Here is a 22396-nt window from a genome sequence, read left to right on the forward strand (position 1 = left end):
CTTCACATTGAAGTGAGGATTGCCTAGCATGTTTAATGTATGTGGGAGGTGTTCTCTGTGTAGTATTAGTCTGTTGCGGGGAGTTTACAGATAGGAAATCTATTCTAACAATTGTTTGATGGTTGAGTGTGTAGAATTTAGAAGCCGGCAGCTTAACCAGTAGACTAGATTTGTCTGTTGTTTTCTGGGATTGATTCAATGAATGTTATTGCTTCAAAATAGCAAATAAGAAAAAACAAGCAGAATTATATGCTGCTTAATATATATTTATTATCTTTAATCTTTAATGCCATTAAATTGGGACTGTGTTTTTGTGTCTGCTGTGTTGTAGGATGCACTGACAATGCAAGTGACCCATGCTGGCTACAAGGACCCAAACAATCTTAAATTTGAGAATATTATGATCCTTGGGGTGCCTAGTTCTCCGTTATCGGTCTCTGTGACTCATGTTGGCAATGGCGGTAATCCCAACTCAACCACTGCTTTGCCCAACATCAACATAAATCATGATACGGCCAAGCAGGTAAAAACACACACGTTCAAATGCAAAACAAAACAGCCATAATTGATTTCTTTCTATCCTATTTTCAACCATTTGCATTCTTCATTTCTGATACAAACGATCATAATGTGGATAAAGTTTTTGCTCGTCATGAAAACACACATTTATCTCTTGATTGTGCTGTTCCCATCTTGTGACGTTCAAGCTTTTTGTTTCTCTCATTTCTCCTGTAACTTTTTTTTTATTGTTATTGTTTTACATTTTACATGCAATTTTATGTTTCACCTGCTTAACAACTACAGGTGAAAACAGTCCAGTACCTAAATCTGGTACGGTGCGTCTCTTCTCTCATGCGATTAATCACCTTGTGCATGGTCCCTGACAAAAAAAAACAAACAAACAAAAAAAAAACCAGAGCATACGTGTCTTAGAGTAGCACTTTCAGCAAAAGGTCAGCTACTTTTATTCTTTGGAAAAGGTTCGACCAACATACCGCACACTCACCAGCACCACACAGCATACAAAGTTAACAACAATCTAGCAAACCTGACAAAACACAACACAACTTGCCAACACAATGTTATTATGGTATTACTACCATCCATCACATTTTAAAACATCCACTTGTTTAATCTAAAGTAACACATCAGAGATGGTGCAGTCCTCAAATAGCCCCCACCTCTGATATGTTACTTTTTTTTACTCAACCTATTATCTTCAAAAAATTGAAAAAAAAAAAAGAAAATGAGCACAGCATAGTCAAAGTACATATTTGCGAGAATTTTGCCATGAAAACCCTGCTGTACTCCTGCAGGTGAGATGCATGCCAAACAAGTTCTGCAGCAGCCACGCGTCTGCCATTTGTTTCAATAAGACTTGGAATTAAACCGTAGCTGTATATTTCAAGGTTAGCTTCAAAGTATAAGAAATGATAAGATTTGCATTAGGTGAGAATCATAAAAGTTTAGTATGAGTGCGTGTGTGTCTGTGGGAAGGCAAAAAAAGTGAAACCATATGAGTAAGAATGAGTAAGAGCAACTTTCATACAGTAAGCACTCATGGTTACATGAAAAAGCCAAGAGTCTGTAAAGTGTCAAGAGGCCCGGTGAAGTACTGCTCTAGAGATTTGCTTTGTGCGCTAGTGTATTCATGCGTGCACACACATGCTCGTGTGAATGTGGCTACAGATGCTTTTGTATGGATCCTCAAGGTCTCTCTGGTCACTCACACAAACACGCCTTTGTCAAATGACTCTCTGCAGTAATCATTTCCCGTGGGTGAAGGGTAAATGCGCTGTTAAATTTAAAGTCTGCTTTGTCGTGATCATCAGTCTTTGTATCGCCAGTCTGGGCCTTGAAAATAGCTCACAAATGGACACAAATAGAAGAGTACTTTACAGTACATGAGTCACATTTTCACATATTTAATTTTTTGCCCAGATTGCCTTCTAAGCGTTGCTTGCTGCCAGTCCTTTGCTCACAGTTTGTCCCCCTCTTACTTCGTTCCTTTCCTTGTCTATTTCTTTTGTTTACCCCTCTGCTCATGCTTGCCTCTGCTGGCTCTTTACCCCTCTTTCCAAATTTAACATCTGCGTTTATGTGTCCTGCATGATGCATTTAATACGACAGAATCAGTGAAGCATAACTTAAAAATGAAAGGATCCACTGAAAACTGACTGCAGATCTCAGAAGTCAACACACAAGGACAGGATGCATCAGATGGTGGTTATAGGGACTAGAGCGAAGGGTGCTCAGAATGGCTCAGGAAGACTTTGGAGTGTAAGAGCTGCCTCTTTATGACAGAACATGCAATATCAAGCCCAAATCCAGTCTTGAGCAAGCATGGCTGAGCTTCTTTTGGTGTGGAGATACTTCTTAGGAGAAAACTTTATACATTGGCTTCCTTGTAATTTCCTTTTTCACACTTCATCCTTTACAAAGGTGCTGTCCCTGCAAGGCCTCTCCTTGGACCTGGGGGAGACCTATGTGCTGCATTGGGAGGTAACGCCTGAAGAATACCAACGATTTGACTGCCATCCAGAAGAGAACGCAGATGAAGCCAAATGCAAGGCCAGGGGCTGCCTCTGGGAGGTGAGGAGTCATTCACTCTGATCATGTTTGCCAATGTAGACCCATTTCTTTTTTCTGAAAATGCTTCATCCCTTTCTTTTCCCATTCAGCCAAGTAACATTGAAGGCACTCCTTTCTGCTTCTATCCAAACGACTATGGATACACAGTTACAACAAGCAGTGAAACAGATGTAGGCATGACACTTGATATCACTCGAAACCGTAGATACAGGATCAGCGGTCGTCCACAGTCGAGGGACATTGACAACCTCCGTGTCGAAATTCGCTATCATACAAGTGACATGCTCCAATTCAAGGTGTGTGGTCATTTGTTATTTTGTGCATTCATTCATGTTCATCCTGCCTCACTGTTAGTCTTTATGAGTCTTCTCTGCTTTTCTTTGTTCCAAAGCAACTGACTGGCATGCCTGCCCTACATAAGATAGACCCAAACAAATACACACATGCCATTACACTAACAATCCCTTCGTGTCCAGATCTGGGACCCGACGACAGATCGCTATGAGGTACCAGTGCCACTGTCAGTTCCTGCCGTTCCAGATCCTGATGAGAACAAGAGGCTTTACAGGGTCTCTGTTAGTCAGAACCCATTCGGCATCCAGGTCTACAGAAAGAGCACCGGAACCAAGATGTGAGTATTTCTACAATACAAATGGTTCAAGAAGGCTGACGTTTGTGTTCTTTCCTCAAGATGCACGTTCATTAATTGCTTTTTGAGTGTAACGGTGTATGTGATAATTATACTATACTTTTTACTACACTCATTTTTATGAGTCTATTGGAATATCTGCCTGCCCTGAAAAAAAAAAGTTATTTTTTCATCTGCTTATGTGAAGCTTTAATCAATCAATAATACTATTTTACAGTCACTAAGATCAAAGTATTTATATTTTTGCTCACATTTTGTTTCCTCCATAAAATTGGACCCCTCTTGGTAATAACTCATTTGGCAATTCTGGGTAATAGTAATGCTACTATGAACAAGCCATAAGTAGAGCCATTCAGATATTTTAAAGCAGGAAACTCTTTACAATGCCGATTCAACCTCTATGGTGTTGTTACCCAATCTGATATGCTCAAGAGAGTTTGTGTATCCGTGCCTTTAGTAGTTTCCTCTTGTTCAGCAATCATAATGACGTCATATGAAGGTGCAGAGCACTGGAGTCTATTCAAGTAATATCTCAAAGTGAGGGTGTAATTATTTTGTATTTAGGCCTTTAATATATATAGTGTCAGCAGAAGTTTTACCAATTAAAATTTATGAAGTACGGTATAAGGATGCCTTCAGTTCCTGTGGGCCATAATGCTCATTTTGTATGAGGTGTACTTTGATTAAGCGTCTTTGACAATAATTCCCTCCACCAGCCTTCCTCACTGATTTAATCTCCTGTCACTTTTCTCAGCTGGGACTCCTCCGTGCCAGGCTTTACCTTCTCAGACATGTTCATCCAGGTGTCGACCCGACTGTCATCTCAGTTTGTCTACGGCTTTGGAGAAACGGAGCATCCCACCTATAAACATGATCTCAACTATCACACCTGGGGTATGTTTGCCAAGGACCAGCCTCCCGGAGTAAGTATCACACTGAACCTCAGCACTGCTGCTGCATGTGCATATGCAAAAAACAAATACAACGCACTGCACAAAAATAAGAATTTGGGCAGTGCGTTGTATAAAAATAAGAATAAGAGTTCGGTGCAAAGATTACAAGCATGATATCCATCTTAAGCAATGTTTGAAAGAACTATGAAACAAAACACTATCACCTAAACACTCCTTGTTATGGCATATGTACAAATACATCCTCTGCTGAATATCTTTAACATCACACCCTCTCGAAACTGCAACGGGGACTTGTTAACAACCTTCCTGCACAGAATGTGGACTTGTCTTTCTCTTACTTGTGTCACTTTGATGTGGTTCTGTTGATAGGAGCCACAGTTATAGAGCGTCATCATGTTTCCTCTAACAGTGTCAAGGCCAAACAGGATGAGCTTTCTATATGCATCAGCATTATCAAGCATAATTGCTGCGCTGTCAAGACAGCTCCACAGGGTTCATACAAATGTTGCAGGGTCCCTTGGAGAGCAACAGAATTAAAGTCATGGGCAAAAGGCAAAGAAGAAAGAGCAGATGAAATTCATTGAAAAAATAAAGAGGCATGAAGGCACAAGCCCAGTATTTACACAGTGTTTGACACATTATAACATGCTATATAATCTTAAACCATATGATGACTCTTGAAATGAGAGGAACAGTAATTAGTACCTAATGAGAAATCAGACTCTTCCATTTGGTGTGGAGAGTGCTACCTCAGTTAATACTATGTTAAGCAGAAAATTAAGGCGATAACACAGACACTTCCTGCCACCTGTTGTTAGTGGATAAGCTAACGACCTTTCTTCTTCATATGCCAAGGCAGAAACAAAACTGACATAAAGACAAAAGCACATCTCAAAGCCACTGAATTGCAGTTAAAAAGGTTTCACAGAAGTGCAAGTGGCTGATGGAGTGTGACATCCCAATAAGTTATTGTCTCAGGATGGTGGCATCAAACAATGGCAAATTTGTTCTCCCCTATTTCCTTTCTATCTGATTTCTTCCACCAACTGTTTGTACCATCTTCTACAAGACGAGCATATTATCAGTTTTTGCAGGATGATAAAAAACTCAACATCATTATTCATTCAAGTTAGAGCAACTTTTTTTTCTGTATGTATAATTACTGAAGTGTGCCTCTGCATGTGCACCAATATGAGATAATATGGCCGCCAGTCTGATATTGAGTAGGTCCTCCTCATGCTGCTAAAAGAGCTTTGACATGTCAGGGTGTGGACAAGGAACATCTGAGTTTGTCCTGAAGTGTCTGTTACCAAGATATTAGAAATAGGTCCATTAAACCCTGCTGGATGAGGGGTGAGGTCTGCTTTGCCTCCAACAGATGCCATCATATGATATCTGGGCAGTCAGATATCACTCTCTATGCAGCCCACTGCTGTCATAGAACATTGAATTGTAACCAGATGAGCAGTATTATTCACTGTGCTTCAGTTCAGTGCTTTTTTAATGCTGTGACTGACCAGTGCATTACAATCTCAGCACTAACCAGGAAGAAATTTGAAGCATAACTGAGTCAAAAAACACAGAGTGAATCTTTAAAACATTATTTTTCATATGAATTTACACTGAATACAGCTAAAGGACAATGTTCCTTATAATGGGGATCTGTGGCTGAGGGCAAACCCACTGTAACAGATTTGTTGTCATGCTCATAAATACAATGAAACATGCATTATCAGGTTCAACAAAGAGTGCTCATGGGGAAAGAAAGTTATGTAAACGTCAGCCTTAGTACAGATCATGTAGGCAATTGTTTTAACCAGTATTAAACAATTAAGCACACTTTTTGAGGCTCTCTTTCTTTTTCTTTTTGCTACAGTACAAGATGAATTGCTATGGTGTTCATCCTTTCTATATGGGCCTTGAGACCACCACTGATGCTCATGGAGTGCTGTTGCTGAACAGCAATGCCATGGGTGAGAGAAACACACACAAGTGCAAAGAAACACTGATTTTTATACATGCACACGTGCCCATGAATGCACTTACCCAGAATGTAAATGCAATGAACCTTCATCATATGTACATATAATCACACTCAATTGCTTATTCAGTTAGCATTTATGATTTAAGTGAAGTATCATCTGTGTTTTTATCAGGTTCTTTGATGCTTATATAACACTTTGCAATGAGTGTTCACCTCTTTTGTATGTGTGCAGAAGGAACAGTGATACTTGCTCCTGAACACATACAGCGAGCAGCTTCTAAACAAACAGACTCGAGTTACACATTATGGCCTGTGTCCATGTAACCAATTTCATAACCAGATTAATCAGGATTGTTGTCCTCACAAACAGAAGAAACAAGGACACTTCATATTCATTCTAAGGAGCACGGACGTCTTATTTGCTTTGTGTCTAGATGTGACTTTCCAGCCTACTCCAGCTTTAACCTACAGAACTCTTGGTGGCATCCTGGATTTCTACATCGTCATGGGGCCTACGCCTGAGATGGTTGTACAGGAGTACACTGCGGTAAGACTTCCAGGACTTCTGCTTTGTTTAGTTTGTGTGTGTGTGTTTTGTGCCTGGCCCTGGGCTGGTGTTGATGGACTGCAGCAGCTGGGAGTTCCTCGCTTCATTGCGCTCTCTCATTTAGCCAATCTAAACACACATGCACACACAAACAATCAAACAAACACTTTATGGACACTGTCCCATTTTCGCTTCAAAACAACTTTTTCCTCACTGAACTGTTTTGACTTCCTTGTTTGTTTTCTTCTTAACAGCTTATTGGACGACCTGTTCTACCTGCCTATTGGTCCCTTGGGTTCCAACTCTGTCGCTATGGTTACGCCAATGATTCAGAAATAGCAAACCTATACAAAGACATGAGGGCAGCTGGTATACCCTATGTAAGTTCGAAAGACGTTTTTTGAGACATTTGAATTCAACACTGGATGAATGATTACATTTCCAATTATGTGTAAAACTGTAATAAACCCAAGCATTAATAGCACTTACAAAATATTTTTAACGGCGTTAAGGTCATGTGACTGTAGAGGAATTTCTCTGACAGTCAGTACTCATTTGGTTTCTTTTGGTCTTCCAGTAGTTCTTTCAAACCTTTGAGGTGTATTTGGGCTCATGATCCTACAGTATAAATCTTTGTATATGATTATGCAAACCAGAGGGTTTTGCATGTTTTTCAGGACTGGAGTGCTACTTCCCCTTGTTAAGGGTGGAGCTGATTTCAGTGCCAGCTCCATATTAGGCAAAACACCCCACGGCCTGAATATCCTCACCAGTCTATTTCAGTCTGGGTCTGCAGAATCATTCATTCCCCGGTTAATGTCCCCTTGGTTAGATCCATCTGCACTTCTGTTCATATCTCAAGTGTGGATTTATCACTATTTAGACTTTTTCCTGTCAGCCACTGTGAAATGGTTGTATGTCTTAGCCCACCTCAAGAGTTTGGCCTTGTTTCCCCATTTAAGAAGTAGTTTACACATGCAGTGTGTCCTCTGAGACGGCATCTAGACAGCCCTCTTTTGACAGAACTTTTGCCAGTTGCACTCATGTGTTTTTTATTTAGCAAATGCTGCATCTGTCAAGAAGTTGCTGTTCTATCTTTTAGAGAACTAAGCTTGATGCATTGATCTTTGCGTTGAATAACAATCTTTAGACTTTTGACATTTTTACCTCTACAGTCATGGTTTCCACAATTAGAATGCAATTTAGAGACTTAATGTGGAATATTCCAATGGGAATGTTTGGCCATTTTTATTTTGAAAGACTTCCTCAGGTTTGTTAGAAAAACCCTATTTGAATGTTTAATTAATTGATGAATGAAATAGTCTTTTCCTAATTATTTCTAGATTTCTATAAAAATGTGAATGAATGTGACCTGAGACTTGTTATTTTGACAACCACACACACTATCGGCATAACAAAATTGTACAGGATACAACACCGATTGTTCCCACAAACAATTCCATCCTAGTATTTGACAAGACACAGATTTCATTCAGATAGTGCCCCTGTACAAGGAATAATTTCATTGCCCCTGTCTGAACAAATTCAATCTGAGTGCTTCTTCTTATCCATTGTAGGTTGTAATGTACAGACATGCACTCAGTGGAATAGACTGAGCTAAGTCCAACACCCTCTTTATTTGGATTTTACAATATAATCATTCAGTGTGCACTAAAAATAAACTAAATGTGATGATCCGACCCTGTCAATAGTCACTGGTATAAAGCAAAATTGACTTGGTGGATTACCTTGGGTACATCCAATTATCCTAATCGAGTGTGACCTATAATTCCTTTAGAAATCTGATCCACTGTAGGCTCTATATTCTCTGAAGATGGCCAGTTTGTACTAGGTACTTATCACTGTAAATAAATGAATTGTGGAAAGCACAAAAAAGCAAGTGTGAAACAAAAAAGTTAAATAATATTCACACGAGAGAACAGTCAAGTCATTCTATGGCATTAAATCAACTGAAAAACAAGCCAAAGTCATGTTGTCTTCATCATGCAGAGCAGAACACAAGAAACTCCTCTTATATTTAAGTGATACTCTTTCAAGCTTTCAACAAAAACCTAACCTACAAGTATTTATACCTTGTACCATCAACTAAAATCAAGGATAGGTAATTCCAGCTACTTAACATGGCTTCACACAACAGTTTGTAGACAAGCTGACCTTCAGCCTCCTCAAAAACAATCCAACTCTAACCCACAAAGCAGGTTAAGTCTTGCTCCTGCTCTAAAAAATAGTTTAACAAATTAAACTTTAACCTCTCCCTGTTTGTTTCATAAATACCATGTCGTATGTCATGCTAACGTATGAAATTTCAATACAAATTGCAGTTTCTGAGACTCGGTACATGAAACCACTTCATATACTGACCAACTGATATTTATTATTTAATTTCCACATGCATACAGTATGCAGCAACATGTTCAGTCAGGTTTTCGTCCATTAACTTGAGCTTTAACTGGCATTTGCTGCAGGATGTGCAGTATGCTGACATTGACTACATGGAACGTCAGCTGGACTTCGTCCTGAACCCTGAGTTTAAAAATCTGCCTGCCCTTGTTGACTCCATGAGAGGAGAAGGCATGAGGTTCATCTTCATTCTGGTAATATCTTTATATTGTAAACCAGTGATAGCAGTCACATTACTGTACTGCACACGTTTATGCATGTGCTACTGCTGTCTGGCTAAAACCTTGTATCTCCATATTTTGCCTTTTGCTTCATAATTATATGCTTCTGGACACCATTTACATGTGTTTGTGGAATTCCTTTAGATATCTTACCAATGAAAATGATTAAATAAGCTTACAATATGACATTAATCCATCCTATCTTCACATTTTATGAAATAACTTTCAGAGCTGAGCTTATAGAGCAACGATATTGTTTGACTCACAGTAATAAACTTTGACACTGCAGTGATCAATGACTGTAACAATGTAACATTGGCTCAAGAATAACAGTTTTTGACCTGCTAGGTTTGCATCTAACTATAATAATACATCTAGAGTGCAAATGTTAGATAATGAAAAAGTGTGAATACAGTATATTTATGTATGTGTCTGTGCATTTAATTCCAGGATCCTGCCATTTCAGGCAATGAGACAGACTATTATCCTGCTTTTGAGAGGGGAATAGCAGAAAATGTCTTCATCAAATGGCCTGAAAGTCTCAGTGATGGAATTGTCTGGGGAAAGGTAAGAAAACAATGGATGGTCAAACAAAGTCAAACAATACCAACCACAGATCTATAACACAACTTTTGCAGTGTGGCAATCTGATTTGTAACCTTTCTTATGTAGGTCTGGCCTGATTTCCCTAATGTCACAGTGGACGAATCTCTTGACTGGGAGACCCAAGTAGAGGTACTTTATTTTCCATGTTCACCTCATCACGACACTTGATAGCAAAACATTAGAAATGTTGCTTCATAGTTACAACTACCAGTAGTCATATATCAGTACATGAGATCTTTGACTTTTCACTTAATTTCCTGTTGATTGTTCCGTTTTCAGCTCTACAGGGCGTATGCTGCATTCCCAGACTTCTTCCGCACTCAAACAGCAGCGTGGTGGCGTAAAGAAATTGAGGATTTCTATGTGAATACAACAAAGTTTGATGGAATTTGGATTGTGAGTGTGCTGGAGGCGAACATTCTCATAACAGGACCATTTACAGTAATGTATTATCCACTTACTGCCCGAGTTTCCTTGTACTCTCATAACCCGCACTCTGTCTTCATCTGAAGGACATGAACGAACCTGCCAGTTTTGTCCACGGCACGGTTGGAGGGAATTGTCTTGGTGATCCCAATCTGGAGAACCCTCCATACATGCCACGTAGGAAGCTTACAAACTATTTGTTTTCCTTGTCCTCTTAAGTTTAAATCGCAAGACCAGTAGTATAACCTTAAATGATTCTATGTGCTTCTTTTGGTATGTGTGTGTTCACCCTGCAGCCCTTGAGTCCAAAGAGCGTGGCTTAAACCATAAGACTCTCTGCATGAACAGTGAGCAGATACTCAGCAGTGGAAAGAGAGTAAGGCACTATGATGTCCACAACCTCTATGGATGGTCCCACACCAAACCCACCTATGAGTGAGTAGATATGCCTTTAAAATATCTGTGTGACTTTTGTGAGGATATTTGCATTTGCAGTCGTATTTCATTGCATTAGTTGGATTTTTCTTTTTAGTTTTTCTTACCAAATAGTACTATGCTGTATTATACATAACTGTAACAGGGTACTGTAGATGTTGTGTTTTTAAGCATAAAATTGCACAAAATTGTAGAACAGATGCACAGAATACTTTTTTAAGACGAATTAAACAAAATAAACAGACTGTGTCATCTGAGGAATGTGACTCGCCTGAATGAAACAGACTGTTCGTGAAAGTATAGACAAAGTAGCATAATAATGTAAAGTCCACTAAATCTGAAAAGAGAAGAGGAAACTCTAATTACAGAAGAATTTAAAGGAAAAAATCCAGCCCCAGGAGATAGACAACTGGTATCCTTCTGCCAGAAATCTGGTCTCATCAAATCTTTATGATAATAATTGCCAATGTAAAAATGCATTGGTCCCTGTAGCAAAATCCTAAACTCACTAAAGTAAGGCCAAACTGCAGAGCTAGCAGCAGAAAATCCTGCTCAGGTCTTGAGCTCATTTAAAATAACTTAGCATTTGTTTACTTTTATCATTGTGGTTTTAAGTAATTCTCACTGGGATTGTAACAGTTCACTTAAATAAGAAATTTGTAGTTTAAGAGGAGGAAGATGCTATATTATTTACGAATATTTCAGCGAACAGTATGACCAGTTCCTGAGTCTCTTTTCTCTGTGCAGTGCCCTGCTGAGCGTAACAGGTAAAAGAGGCATAGTGGTGACCAGGTCCACTTACCCCTCCAGTGGAAAATGGGCCGGACATTGGCTGGGCGACAACGATGCCAAATGGGACCAGCTGTACAAATCCATTATAGGTATATGAAGATATATACTGTATCTGTTTTCCAGAAATGCTGATTACAGATCTGTAGACTGTATTCTGACAATATTTCAGTCTTGCAGATAAACAGAACCAAAACTTCTCCTTTCTCTTTATTCTTTAGGTATGATGGAGTTCAGCCTGTTTGGTATTCCTTACGTAAGTATGAACATCAGATCTCGGTTTTGATAAGAAATGATCTTATTGATCTGATCTTGTCCTCTCTAAATGAATTACAAAAGCTCAATGGTTATATTTTGTTTGCTTGACCAAGTGATCAAAGGAAATGTTGAAATACGACATGAAGTATGTCACTACAAGCCCCATTCCAAATGAGATGCCTCGAAATAATCTGTCATGACCCTTACAATTTTGTTATTATTTCAGTAGTCATAGATCAAAATTACTTTTTTAGATTCTTGTTGAGGCATTACCCTGTACTTGTTTGTCCTTTTGTCTTTGTATTTATTTCTATCTTCCCCTCCCTCATGTAATGTCCTTCTCATCTTCTCAATGTGTCCAGCAGTACTTATAATCTGACACTTTATTGATTCTTATATGGAGAATCATTTGCATGCCCCCATCTTAGCTGCGGGGTCAGATACAGAACATACAAGGACACTTGAAAAACTGAGCTTGCAGCAAAAGTGGCATGACCCCAGTCCCTTTGGCTGGAAGGGGCACACACTCATTCTCACTCTTTGTCAATCTCTTTCAGACTGGGGCAGACATTTGTGGGTTCTTTAACAAAGCTGACTATGAGATGTGTCTTCGCTGGATGCAGCTGGGTGCATTCTATCCATATTCACGCAACCACAATGGCAAGGGAAACCCGGTGAGTGACATTAGAAACACCCATTTACAGGAGTTTTGGGGAGATGCAGGTGGAGATTTGTTTCCTTAATGTACCTACTTTCAGTCTTTGAGACTGAGCCTTCCTTAAGCTTTTAACACATTCCGATGTGTATCTACATGTTATAATGTTTTGCTGCCACTTGGGGCATTCTCAGAAATATATGGGACAATCTGAGTTGTAGGTTGCTCTTGGTTGTGTTGGTGCTGTTGTTGGCTCCTTAGCTTTGCCTGCTGTGTAAAAAAACAGTCAAATTGGACCAAGATCTGCTTTGTGGTGGAGTCAAACTAAGTGTTTGAATGCTAAACATTGTCTGTTGCATATGCCACAGTGCATTTTACCTGTGGATTTTTTGGAGATGTGTCCTTTTGTTACAAAATTAATTGTTGATAATCCCTCCTAGCGTGAGACAGCTTTGAGCATTCAGCTTTTTGGACGACCGCACCTTTGTCCACCTGCATAGAAAAAAATACCTACCTGCTGAGATAAACAAAGACAGACACAGCAATGAAATTATAAATAGGCCTTTAGCTGTATTTTTTTTCCAATTTTTACACAAAAGGTTCAACCTACATTCCAGCTACGTTCAGCCATTCAGTAAATGCTCAACTTTTCAATAATTTTCAACCACAAGTACTCCAGATTTATTGCAACATAAAGAAAAAGCACATCAAATACTACATCCAATTACGTATGGTGGTAAAGATGTTCTCTTCTATAAATGACTTCAGAAATAGGTATTGGTTGCACTTTTAAGACAAAAAACATCCACATCCAGCATAAGGGGCTACAGAGACAAAACGGTTGTTATCAGTCTCAATGTGTCTGAAAATATTATGGCAAACTCAATGAAAATAGGAATACAATACAGTGTATTCCCAAGAAGTAGTCACTTTAGAATCCGGGTGCATCCTTTCACCCGAGCATACTGTTGACATGCTCTGTTTTTCATCTATAGCTCTTGAATGGAGCCTCGTGCTGTCAGACAGACTAAGAGCTGATTTTCCTGTCTTTAAGCAACACTAAGATCTGGTGCCCACAGTATGTCAAAACATATTTTAGCCCGTGGGGTCAAATTGTACAAACACGGCTCAATTACAACAACTGCCAAATACTCCCATTTACAAAAATGCAAACCCCTCTGCTGTCCATTTTCTTTACCATCTGTTCTTTAACTCATGTCGTAGGTACACACCAAAGCGAACACACAAAAAGATAGACCTGTTTGTTGGTGTGGTGTCGGTGGCATTCATTCTAGTGGTGACCTTTAAGAGCGTTGGAACACATCCGAGAAATCCAATAACGCCCGTCCGGAGATCGATCCCACAAGGCGAAATTTCTCTGCACCAGAGTCTGCAATACTAGACAGGGCACTGTTATGTGTCAGTGTGTGTGTGTGTGTGTGTGTGTGTGTGTGTGGGTGGGTGGTTAGGTGCCTGTGCCTGTGCTTTTTAACGACATGGCGTGGGGATCTAATTGAATTCTCAAGGTTATCCCAGCAGCACTATAGCATACCACCTAACCTCTGCTTCAAACACAGATACACACACGTGCATGCACACGTACACACACCCTTTGATTCTGAATATTTCATAATGACTTGCAAATAAGTCTGTAAAGATGGTTAAATATCGAATTAATCAGTGAAAAAAGAAAGAAAGAAAATGATATAGATACAGTAGGAAAGGCTAACACATAATGATAGTTTGCAAAGTTGATAAAAGTCAGGTAGACAAAAAGTAAACTGAGGAGAGAGAACTGATGTTAATGAAAGTGCAGAGTATATATTTATGCTAATAAAGTAGGAGTACAAAAGCACTGAGGAATATTGACAAGTGCATACTGCGAGTGTTAGAAAATGTAGATAAGTGGTTGTAGGCTATGAGCAAGTAAAACAGTTACAAAACAGTTAACCCCCTACAACCTTGCCTCTACAAAGTTGGACATCAAAGTTTTGGTTATCAGACCCATAAGTATCCCCATATGTATCTGTATCTGGTAATCATATTTGTTGGTTACTCCTAACCCCAAATATCAAGGCGAAATCTATAATACAAGTGAAACCAAAGCTCAGGTCTGGGCAAAATTCAAAAACCAAGATGGTGATGTGACCAGACTGATGTCTTCACAAGGTCAGCAGTTATGAAAAGAGAAGGAAAGATGAGAGTGCCTGCAGTCATTCACAGAGCTCCATCTTGCCTAGAGTCTTTTTGCCATCAGACAACCATCACTGTTGACCTCCAGGTGATTTCAGTGCACTAACAATATACTGCAGGATCCACCGTCATAACAGAGCAAAATGAATTAAACAATATGTGTTTTCAACCAAGCTTTGTTTCAGCAGCGCAGTCATATTAGAGACATGTGCATAGTTATTCATCCAAAGGGAGATATTATTGCTCATCTCAATATATTTTCCTTTGCTGATGTGTGCTCTGCAAAGCAAAAATAAATAAAATTTGAAAAAAAACAAACTGAAAGGTTTATTAGATGGGGTGAGGGAGTAGATTCCAGACAGACAGATTAAAAGAAAAAAAAAAAGAGAAAAAAATGAAGGTCTTCCATAACCTCATTTTACCTTGAAGCGTGTAAGTATGTGCGTACACAAATGTGTGTCTGTCTACAACCAGTGTGTCACAAGGCTCCTTCCTGCTATAAATGAGGCCATAAATTAGGTGAGCTCAAAAGATGGATTCTCTGTCTTGTTCTCATTCTTCGCGCATCTCTTCATCAGTCGCTCCTCCAGTTTTCTGCAGATGAAAAAAGTCTACCTTGAGGGTCTGACAGACAGTGGCATAACTGTCATGTCATGCAAGATTTGTTTGACCAAAAGTTTGAAAATAGAAACCAGTTTGTGGTGATTACCCATTAATGATCCCGCTCCTTACAGAACACCTAAATAATTTATGTTTTTATGCTTGAGCGGCATTAATACATATTCAGTCCAACCTGCAGGGAATAATGATGCCATTTTATGCTTCTGAAAATCACAATTTCGGAGCATACTTTGTCCTCACTCAAAGCCACAACACGTCTCTTTACTTACTTTGAAGGGACATTAAGATATTATATGTCAGAACACATTTTTTACCCATAACCCTTAACCAAGTATTTTATTTCCTAATCTTAAGAAGGTATTTGATTTTCTAAACCTAATCAGATGGTTTGGGTGCCAATATATACATATATATATGTAAAGAAATATTAGCACTCCACGACTTTGATGGCAGCAATACATCTCTAAAAAGTTTGGACCGGCCAATGTTTACCGTTTTGTAGTCTCTTGTCGTCTTTTAACAGCAGTCCATAAACATCCGTGAGCTGAAGAGACTGGCTGCTGGAGAATTTGGAGAAGAAGGTTATCCATTCTTGTCTGATCCAGGATTCTAGCTGTTCAACAGTCCTGGGCCTTCTTTGTCTTATTTTACATGTCATTATGAATTAGAGAAATACCTGCAGTGCAGTCCAGCATCCAGGCTCTTCTATTACAAAGCTATGCTTTTGTAATAGATACTGTAAGTAGTGTTGGCTTATGAATCATACAAAGATCCATCCATCCATCCATTTTCTATACCGACAGTCCGTTAATCGGGTAGCGGGTGGGCTGGAGCCTATCCCAGCAGTCATCGGGCGAAAGGCGGGGTACACCCTGGACAGGTCTCATACAAAGATCACCCTGAAAAAAAGACACGCTGCTCTGAAACCTGTATATACCTTCAAGTATTAACGGTGAGACCATAGGTCTCCCCATACCAACAGAGATACAGGCTTTTGAACTGCGTGCTGATAAGTTATAAGGGCACTATGATGAAAATATCAGTTTGCCCAAAGAGCAGTTTTCTAGTTTTGGCTTGGTTGATTTTATATCAATTTTGGTCCAGAGAAGATGGCAACATAACATTTATGGAGCATGTTCATGTGTAGCTTCTTTTTTGCATGATGGAACTTTAACCTGCATCTGTGGATGTCACGGTGGTGCTCTGTGTTCATAGACAATGATGCAGTAATTTCCATGACAGAACCATACCCGTCTTTAATGAAGTGCTGCCTGAAAGCCCAAAGATAACAGGCATCTAATATTGATTTGCGCAGAGATGTCTCCTGATTCTCTGAATCATTTGATGATATTTTGTACAGTAGATGATGGGATATCCAATGTCACTGTATCTGATGAATACTATTCTGAAACTGCTCCACAATTTGTAGAGATGCGTTGCTGCCATCACATTCAATTCAGCTAATATTTTTTTATCAAATAGAAACATGTCTCACTTTCAACATTTTATTGAATTGGGACTGAAAATAAAAGAGAACTAAAAGAGAAATACTTTCCTGCAGAACTCTGATCTAATAAGTGAAGATGCTTGTTTTAGAGCTAACTGCTAGTCCAGTTGCCCACCGAGAAAAAATGGTAAATTGTCAATGTAAGGCATGTGAAAAAAAAACAAAAAATGTCATGTAAAATTTTGAACTTTTATGTGATTTTGGTTTAAAAAAAATATAGACAATATTCATGGCATCTGTATTGTAGCATCAAAGTACATTGTTCAACAAGTCTGCAAATTATGACTAAAATATATTTTTATTCCAATGCAAGAATCTGTCACGAGTAATATTATTAATTTTCATCCATCCTCGAATTATTTTATGTTTCTTGAATTCATCACTCTGCTTGAAGAGCAGCAGAAAGTAGCTTTAGTAGCTATCTAAGATCTAAAGACAGTTTTCTGTAAATTACATAAGGAGGGGAAAAAAAGGCTTTCCAAATCATCTTGTTGAAGCTGAAACCAGAAATTGTTACCTTACTTTTGAAGAGAAAGCATACTAAAAGTGCACAAAATAAACACATTTGAGCTGAAAGCAGATATAACAAGAGACCTCTGAGCTGTGCGCCATGTCAGTGAACAAAAGAAAATCTATGAATCCATTACTTACTTTGTTGTCAGTTCTCAAACTGGTTATGTGAGCTGCAAACTAAAGCCCTTTATGCACTGGTCAGAAATCTGACAAACATCCGATAATATCTGTCCCTTAATCAGCATTCAGTCCCATGTCAAATACAACATCTACAGACCAATCAAAATCGATAAACTAACCTTAAACTTTCAGAAATTTTTTTTTTCCAAAAATTGTTGTTCAACAGAGCCTGTGCATTACGGTGTAATGACATCTTGCTGTTGCTAGTTGTAGTTCAGAATACACTGCCGGCTTTAGATATGTACCGAGGGTTAATATGCTATGACTGGAAATGGTAAAGAGACTTGGTCTGGTGGGTAAGCATGAATAATTTTTTCTTTTTTTTTTCGTTTTATAATTATTTTTGGACATAGGTTTTCTTGCTTGAACTCTGGATAAACATCTCACAGCTGAACTGAAAACAGGAAGACCTGTGGGTGGGGTTTGGTGGTGCAAAATCTGTCAAACCAGATAAGAAAAACTGACACATTTGTTTGATACTAAGATACCACTGTAGCCATTGACAAGTGGGATGTCATGATGCTTGATATGGGTTTTGTTTGGACACCAATAACCAGCAAAATACCGCAATTTTTGCATCTTTTGTCTCTGGGACACCTATTTATCAGATTTATTTACACCTCCTTTCTCCATCTCTTTCTAACACGCACTCAGAACTTTGTATGATAATTAGTTCCCAGTGATCCCATTTGATTATGCAGCATGAGGAGGGCGCAATAGAGTGTTACTGAAAATTGAGGCAGGTGGAACTCCTTGGTCTCAAGATAATTCCAAGCATGTAAATTTCCATTTGAAAAATTAAATGATAATCCAGTAAACTCCTTGGGTCATAAAATAATGGAATTTTTTAGTATTCTATCAGAATCTGAGAGGCTTGTACTCAGTAAGCCTGTGTGCTACAGTTAATAATCATGATCAAATATGATCCAGCTGAGCTGCAGCTGCCTGTCATGTTATTGCTCCCTTTGACAATTTCTCTGAATGCACCAAATGAGAGAAAAAGATAGGCACCATATAAATAATGTTTCCCACAGAACGCACAGGCATTTGCATATGCATTAGACACCATGTCATGAAAACATACACACGAAGAGGATCACATGCTGTTGAAACACTTCAGTTGAAAATCTTCATGATCCTGTGCATCTGTGTACTTGACCAGATTGATTATTGTCCTCCCTGCAGTCTCTGAAAATGAGCTAACGCTATTAGATTGGCCAATATCTGCAGAAATTGCAGTACACCTTGTCCTCCTTTTTTTGCCCTTGTCTCTTATAAAGATGTTAGGCTTGTTGCCAATTAAAATGAGGTAAATGTCATTAACAGCATGTGGCTGAATAGTTTGGGTATCATTTATCAGCATAAATCAGTGCAGACTGCATACGTCTGGTTACAGACTAGCTGTAGCTGCATTCTTTATTTGTGTCTGATGACATTTCTTATTATACTATTTGTGTTCTGCATGTTATAAAGTCCAGACATAGATGAGAATACAGCTGTAACTAAAAGCAGGATTATCAGGATTGCTGCATCACCCTGCCTGTTTTTGCATATCTGCTCCTGTAACTCAGGAAATAACCAGAGCTGTTGAAATGTCTATTGAAAGAGTGAATCTATAGCATTTTTCTCTAACTATACCTAAGCTGATATTGTTAGCATTTGTGGCACTTTTGCTTTAACTAACTAACTACATCAGTTTATGGGCTCACTGTTCATATTCAATTAATAAGAAATAAATAAATGCACTGTGTGAAAGCTGTCCCTGGAGAGTATGTAATGTATGATTTAGGATTTTGAGAAGCTTGCACACTTGCAACTCCAGCTTGTTATTGGGGATGTTTTTCTAGAACACATCAGCTGTCCCTTGAGGAGTCTTTTTCTTTTGTGACTTTGATGTAAAACATTGTGTTTAAAAATATCACCAAGAAAGCACCCAAAAAGGGTAATTAATTTGATCTTGCATTTTATATTATCACATCATAAGGAAAGTGCTTTTTCTTTTGTTCTGTGTTCTACATGCCATGGCAGATTAAAGTGTTGCATTTGCCATGACATGCAGCTTTATTTTCCAACTTTTAGCCTAACATAATGCACTTTATACAGTATAGTCCTCAGGTGCATGATAATCAGTGGAAGTGGCTGCTGATGACGATGATGGATGAAAATACTTAAATCAGACCATGAACCTGTAGAGAAAATTCATATAGTGTACTTTCAAAGATGTACCACTGTTGGCATATGTCCATTTTTCAGTCCCATGCATAGTTAGAACTTACGAGTTACCTGAGCTGTATATCAGTCAATTTATATTAAGAAATACTAATGAATTAATTAGAGTAAGGATAAAATGCTAAAGATGCTCTTTTAACATACATTTGAAATAACAAACAATTAGTTTTTACTTTCCATTCCTAATCATTTGCACGATTTTAACTGTACTTAACTGTAATTCCTGTTTTTTTAATATTTTCTTTCCTTACAGAGACAAGATCCTGTCGCTTGGGATGCTCACTTCGCCGCTGTGTCCCGGGATGTCCTAAACATCCGCTACACTCTCCTGCCCTACCTGTACACACTGATGTTTGAGGCACATACTAAAGGAGGCACAGTCGTCAGACCACTGTTGCACGAGTAAGCACAGGCGGTTCTTATCTTCTCTTCTGATTTCATTGCTTGCAGCTTTGGGTGCAATAACTTAATGAAATGGTTGTTTCTTATTACTGGCATGGATCTTCTATTCTGAACCTTGGCAAGATAGCCTGGTTTTATACTGCAGTGCTTCTTTTTAGTGTGCAGAATAACACAAGTGGTAGTTTTACAGAGAGAAGTTTTTTGTACCAATTAGTTTTAATGCCAGACTAGTTTTCAATCTGTTGAATTAGGTTCTCGTCAAAACATTCCCTATTACCTAAAGATGTTAAGCTAAAAATAATACACACCCTTGCAAGCTTACAAAAATACAAGCCTTTGAGCAAGTGAGTCTGAGCAGAGGCCTACTGCACAGAGGTCAGTGGCTGCACTGACTGCTTCTAGATGAGAATGTGAGAGTTTGTGTGGGAAAAAAGGTGTATTTTTAGATGGTATTTAAGGGGCTGCCAGGAGGAGTCTGGCAGGGTTATTTGGCTTGCTTCTTCAAGCCAGGCCTAATGAATCCTATGCTTGTGTGTCACAGGTTTGTGAATGACAGAACTACATGGGACATCCACAAACAGTTCCTCTGGGGACCCGCCCTACTAATCAGCCCTGCACTGGATGAGGTATGATGAAATATGGATACTTATTTTTTTTGTATATTTTTATTATTATTTAAACATTTGTCATTTTTCAGTTGTCTTACTCGTAGTTTTTGCCCAACTCTCTGTCTGTTCTTCTTTGTCTTTTGGGGAACTGACAGGGAGTCAGACAGGTGGCTGCCTATGTGCCTAATGCACGCTGGTATGACTACCACACGGTAAGTAACTGCTATAAATAACTTTAAAAACAAAAGTTTTGTCTTGTGTTTTTTTATTGTATTTTCAGTTAGCATGCTGCCTCACATTCTTCTCCGCTAAACTCAATTCAACTTTATTTTCATTCTTCCACATACAGAGGAACAAATGTCATGTTACAACACATGTGTTATGGGTAAAGGGAGTGACTAGTTATGTTGGGTAACACCAAGGCCATTAAGGCTCTGAAGGCTTGGGGAAAGAAGCTGTTGTTGAACCTTGCATTGTGGGTTCCGATGGTACTGAACCTCTTCGCTAATGGCAGATGTTCAAACATTCTACGCTAGAGTTAAAAAGTGTCCTTGAAAATGGAACAGGCTCTGTGTATGCAGCATTTCTCGAAGATTGGAATAGAGGGAAGAGATGATCCTCTGCTTGCTATCCTAACTATGCACTCAGAGACTTGTACAGGTCCTGTTAAGTTACGTCATGGTGTCAGTGCTACTGGATGGCAATTCTTCCGGGACCACAGCCTGGCTCAGGATTATGTTAAAGATGTCTGTAAGGATGCCCGTGAGCTGGTCGATAAAGTCCCTTAGTACTGTCCCTAGGATGTTGTCTGAGCAGGTAGCTTTCTGTGGGTTAACTCTAGATAGTGTTCCCTGCCCATGCATACGCATAATGTAACAATACTGCTGAAACCGAAGACATATGATTAGGGTTAGCCACATCTGAGTGGCTGATTATTTCATGTGTGTTGTAGATCTTTATCGCTTCACTGGTGAATGAATTATTGTGTTGAAGATGCAGAGCAATGCACCTAACAATGCTGACAAATTAGATTTTGCCAACATCATGCTGCTTAACAACGATGTAACTTAGTGTAAATAAAAGTGTAACTGTCTAGCTGGGGGATTTCACATGTGACAGACAGCATCATGAAATGAAAAGAAAACATAACAAAAAGAAATGGGAGCATAGCAGTGGTGTGCAATGTTCACCCCCTATTTAACTCATTCCAGCAGCATATTGTGGGGTTTAAGTTGTTTGAGCAAGTTGCCTCTTGTAACTTCGATCAAGGACAAAGTGGAAGTTTGCAGCATCATTATAATAAAATTAAAACTGAATTCATTAGAATAAGTCAAATGAATCACCTGTAGTGTTTCTAGTACTTGAGCAGTGGATAATTATTTCTGCTCTCATTAGGCCAAGGAAGTTGGAGTGCGTGGACAAATGGTTAACATGCCAACACCCCTGGAGCACATTAACCTTCATATCAGAGGGGGATACATCTTACCCTGGCAGAAACCAGAGAACAACACAGCTTACAGGTAAACACACACTGCTGACACATCCTGCACAGGAAACTATTGCAATTATATCAACTGCATTTATAAGATGAACAAATGGTATTTGAACTACAATATTGAGGTTTGTCATTTGGCTGTTGCCAATTT

The 22396-nt window shown here is 38.9% G+C and overlaps 1 protein-coding gene across 1 annotated transcript in view; it reads left to right on the forward strand.

Annotated features, from left to right (window-relative positions):
- si (sucrase-isomaltase) overlaps window positions 1–22396 on the forward strand; it is a 65500-nt gene that overhangs the window by 35128 nt on the left and 7976 nt on the right. The window contains exons 23-43 of the mRNA XM_072391757.1: window positions 332–523; window positions 2443–2592; window positions 2682–2888; window positions 3069–3223; window positions 3996–4164; window positions 6032–6128; window positions 6574–6686; window positions 6941–7066; window positions 9173–9301; window positions 9779–9895; window positions 10001–10063; window positions 10214–10330; window positions 10447–10537; window positions 10657–10795; window positions 11543–11676; window positions 11806–11840; window positions 12400–12516; window positions 19994–20142; window positions 20684–20768; window positions 20906–20962; window positions 22146–22270. Coding sequence (XP_072247858.1) covers window positions 332–523; window positions 2443–2592; window positions 2682–2888; window positions 3069–3223; window positions 3996–4164; window positions 6032–6128; window positions 6574–6686; window positions 6941–7066; window positions 9173–9301; window positions 9779–9895; window positions 10001–10063; window positions 10214–10330; window positions 10447–10537; window positions 10657–10795; window positions 11543–11676; window positions 11806–11840; window positions 12400–12516; window positions 19994–20142; window positions 20684–20768; window positions 20906–20962; window positions 22146–22270 — 2567 coding nt within the window. The remainder of the gene's footprint in view (window positions 1–331; window positions 524–2442; window positions 2593–2681; window positions 2889–3068; window positions 3224–3995; window positions 4165–6031; window positions 6129–6573; window positions 6687–6940; window positions 7067–9172; window positions 9302–9778; window positions 9896–10000; window positions 10064–10213; window positions 10331–10446; window positions 10538–10656; window positions 10796–11542; window positions 11677–11805; window positions 11841–12399; window positions 12517–19993; window positions 20143–20683; window positions 20769–20905; window positions 20963–22145; window positions 22271–22396) is intronic.

This window comes from Leuresthes tenuis, unplaced genomic scaffold, assembly GCF_036924035.1.
Source record: "Leuresthes tenuis unplaced genomic scaffold, fLeuTen1.0.hap1 SCAF_9, whole genome shotgun sequence".
Lineage (NCBI taxonomy): Eukaryota > Metazoa > Chordata > Actinopteri > Atheriniformes > Atherinopsidae > Leuresthes > Leuresthes tenuis.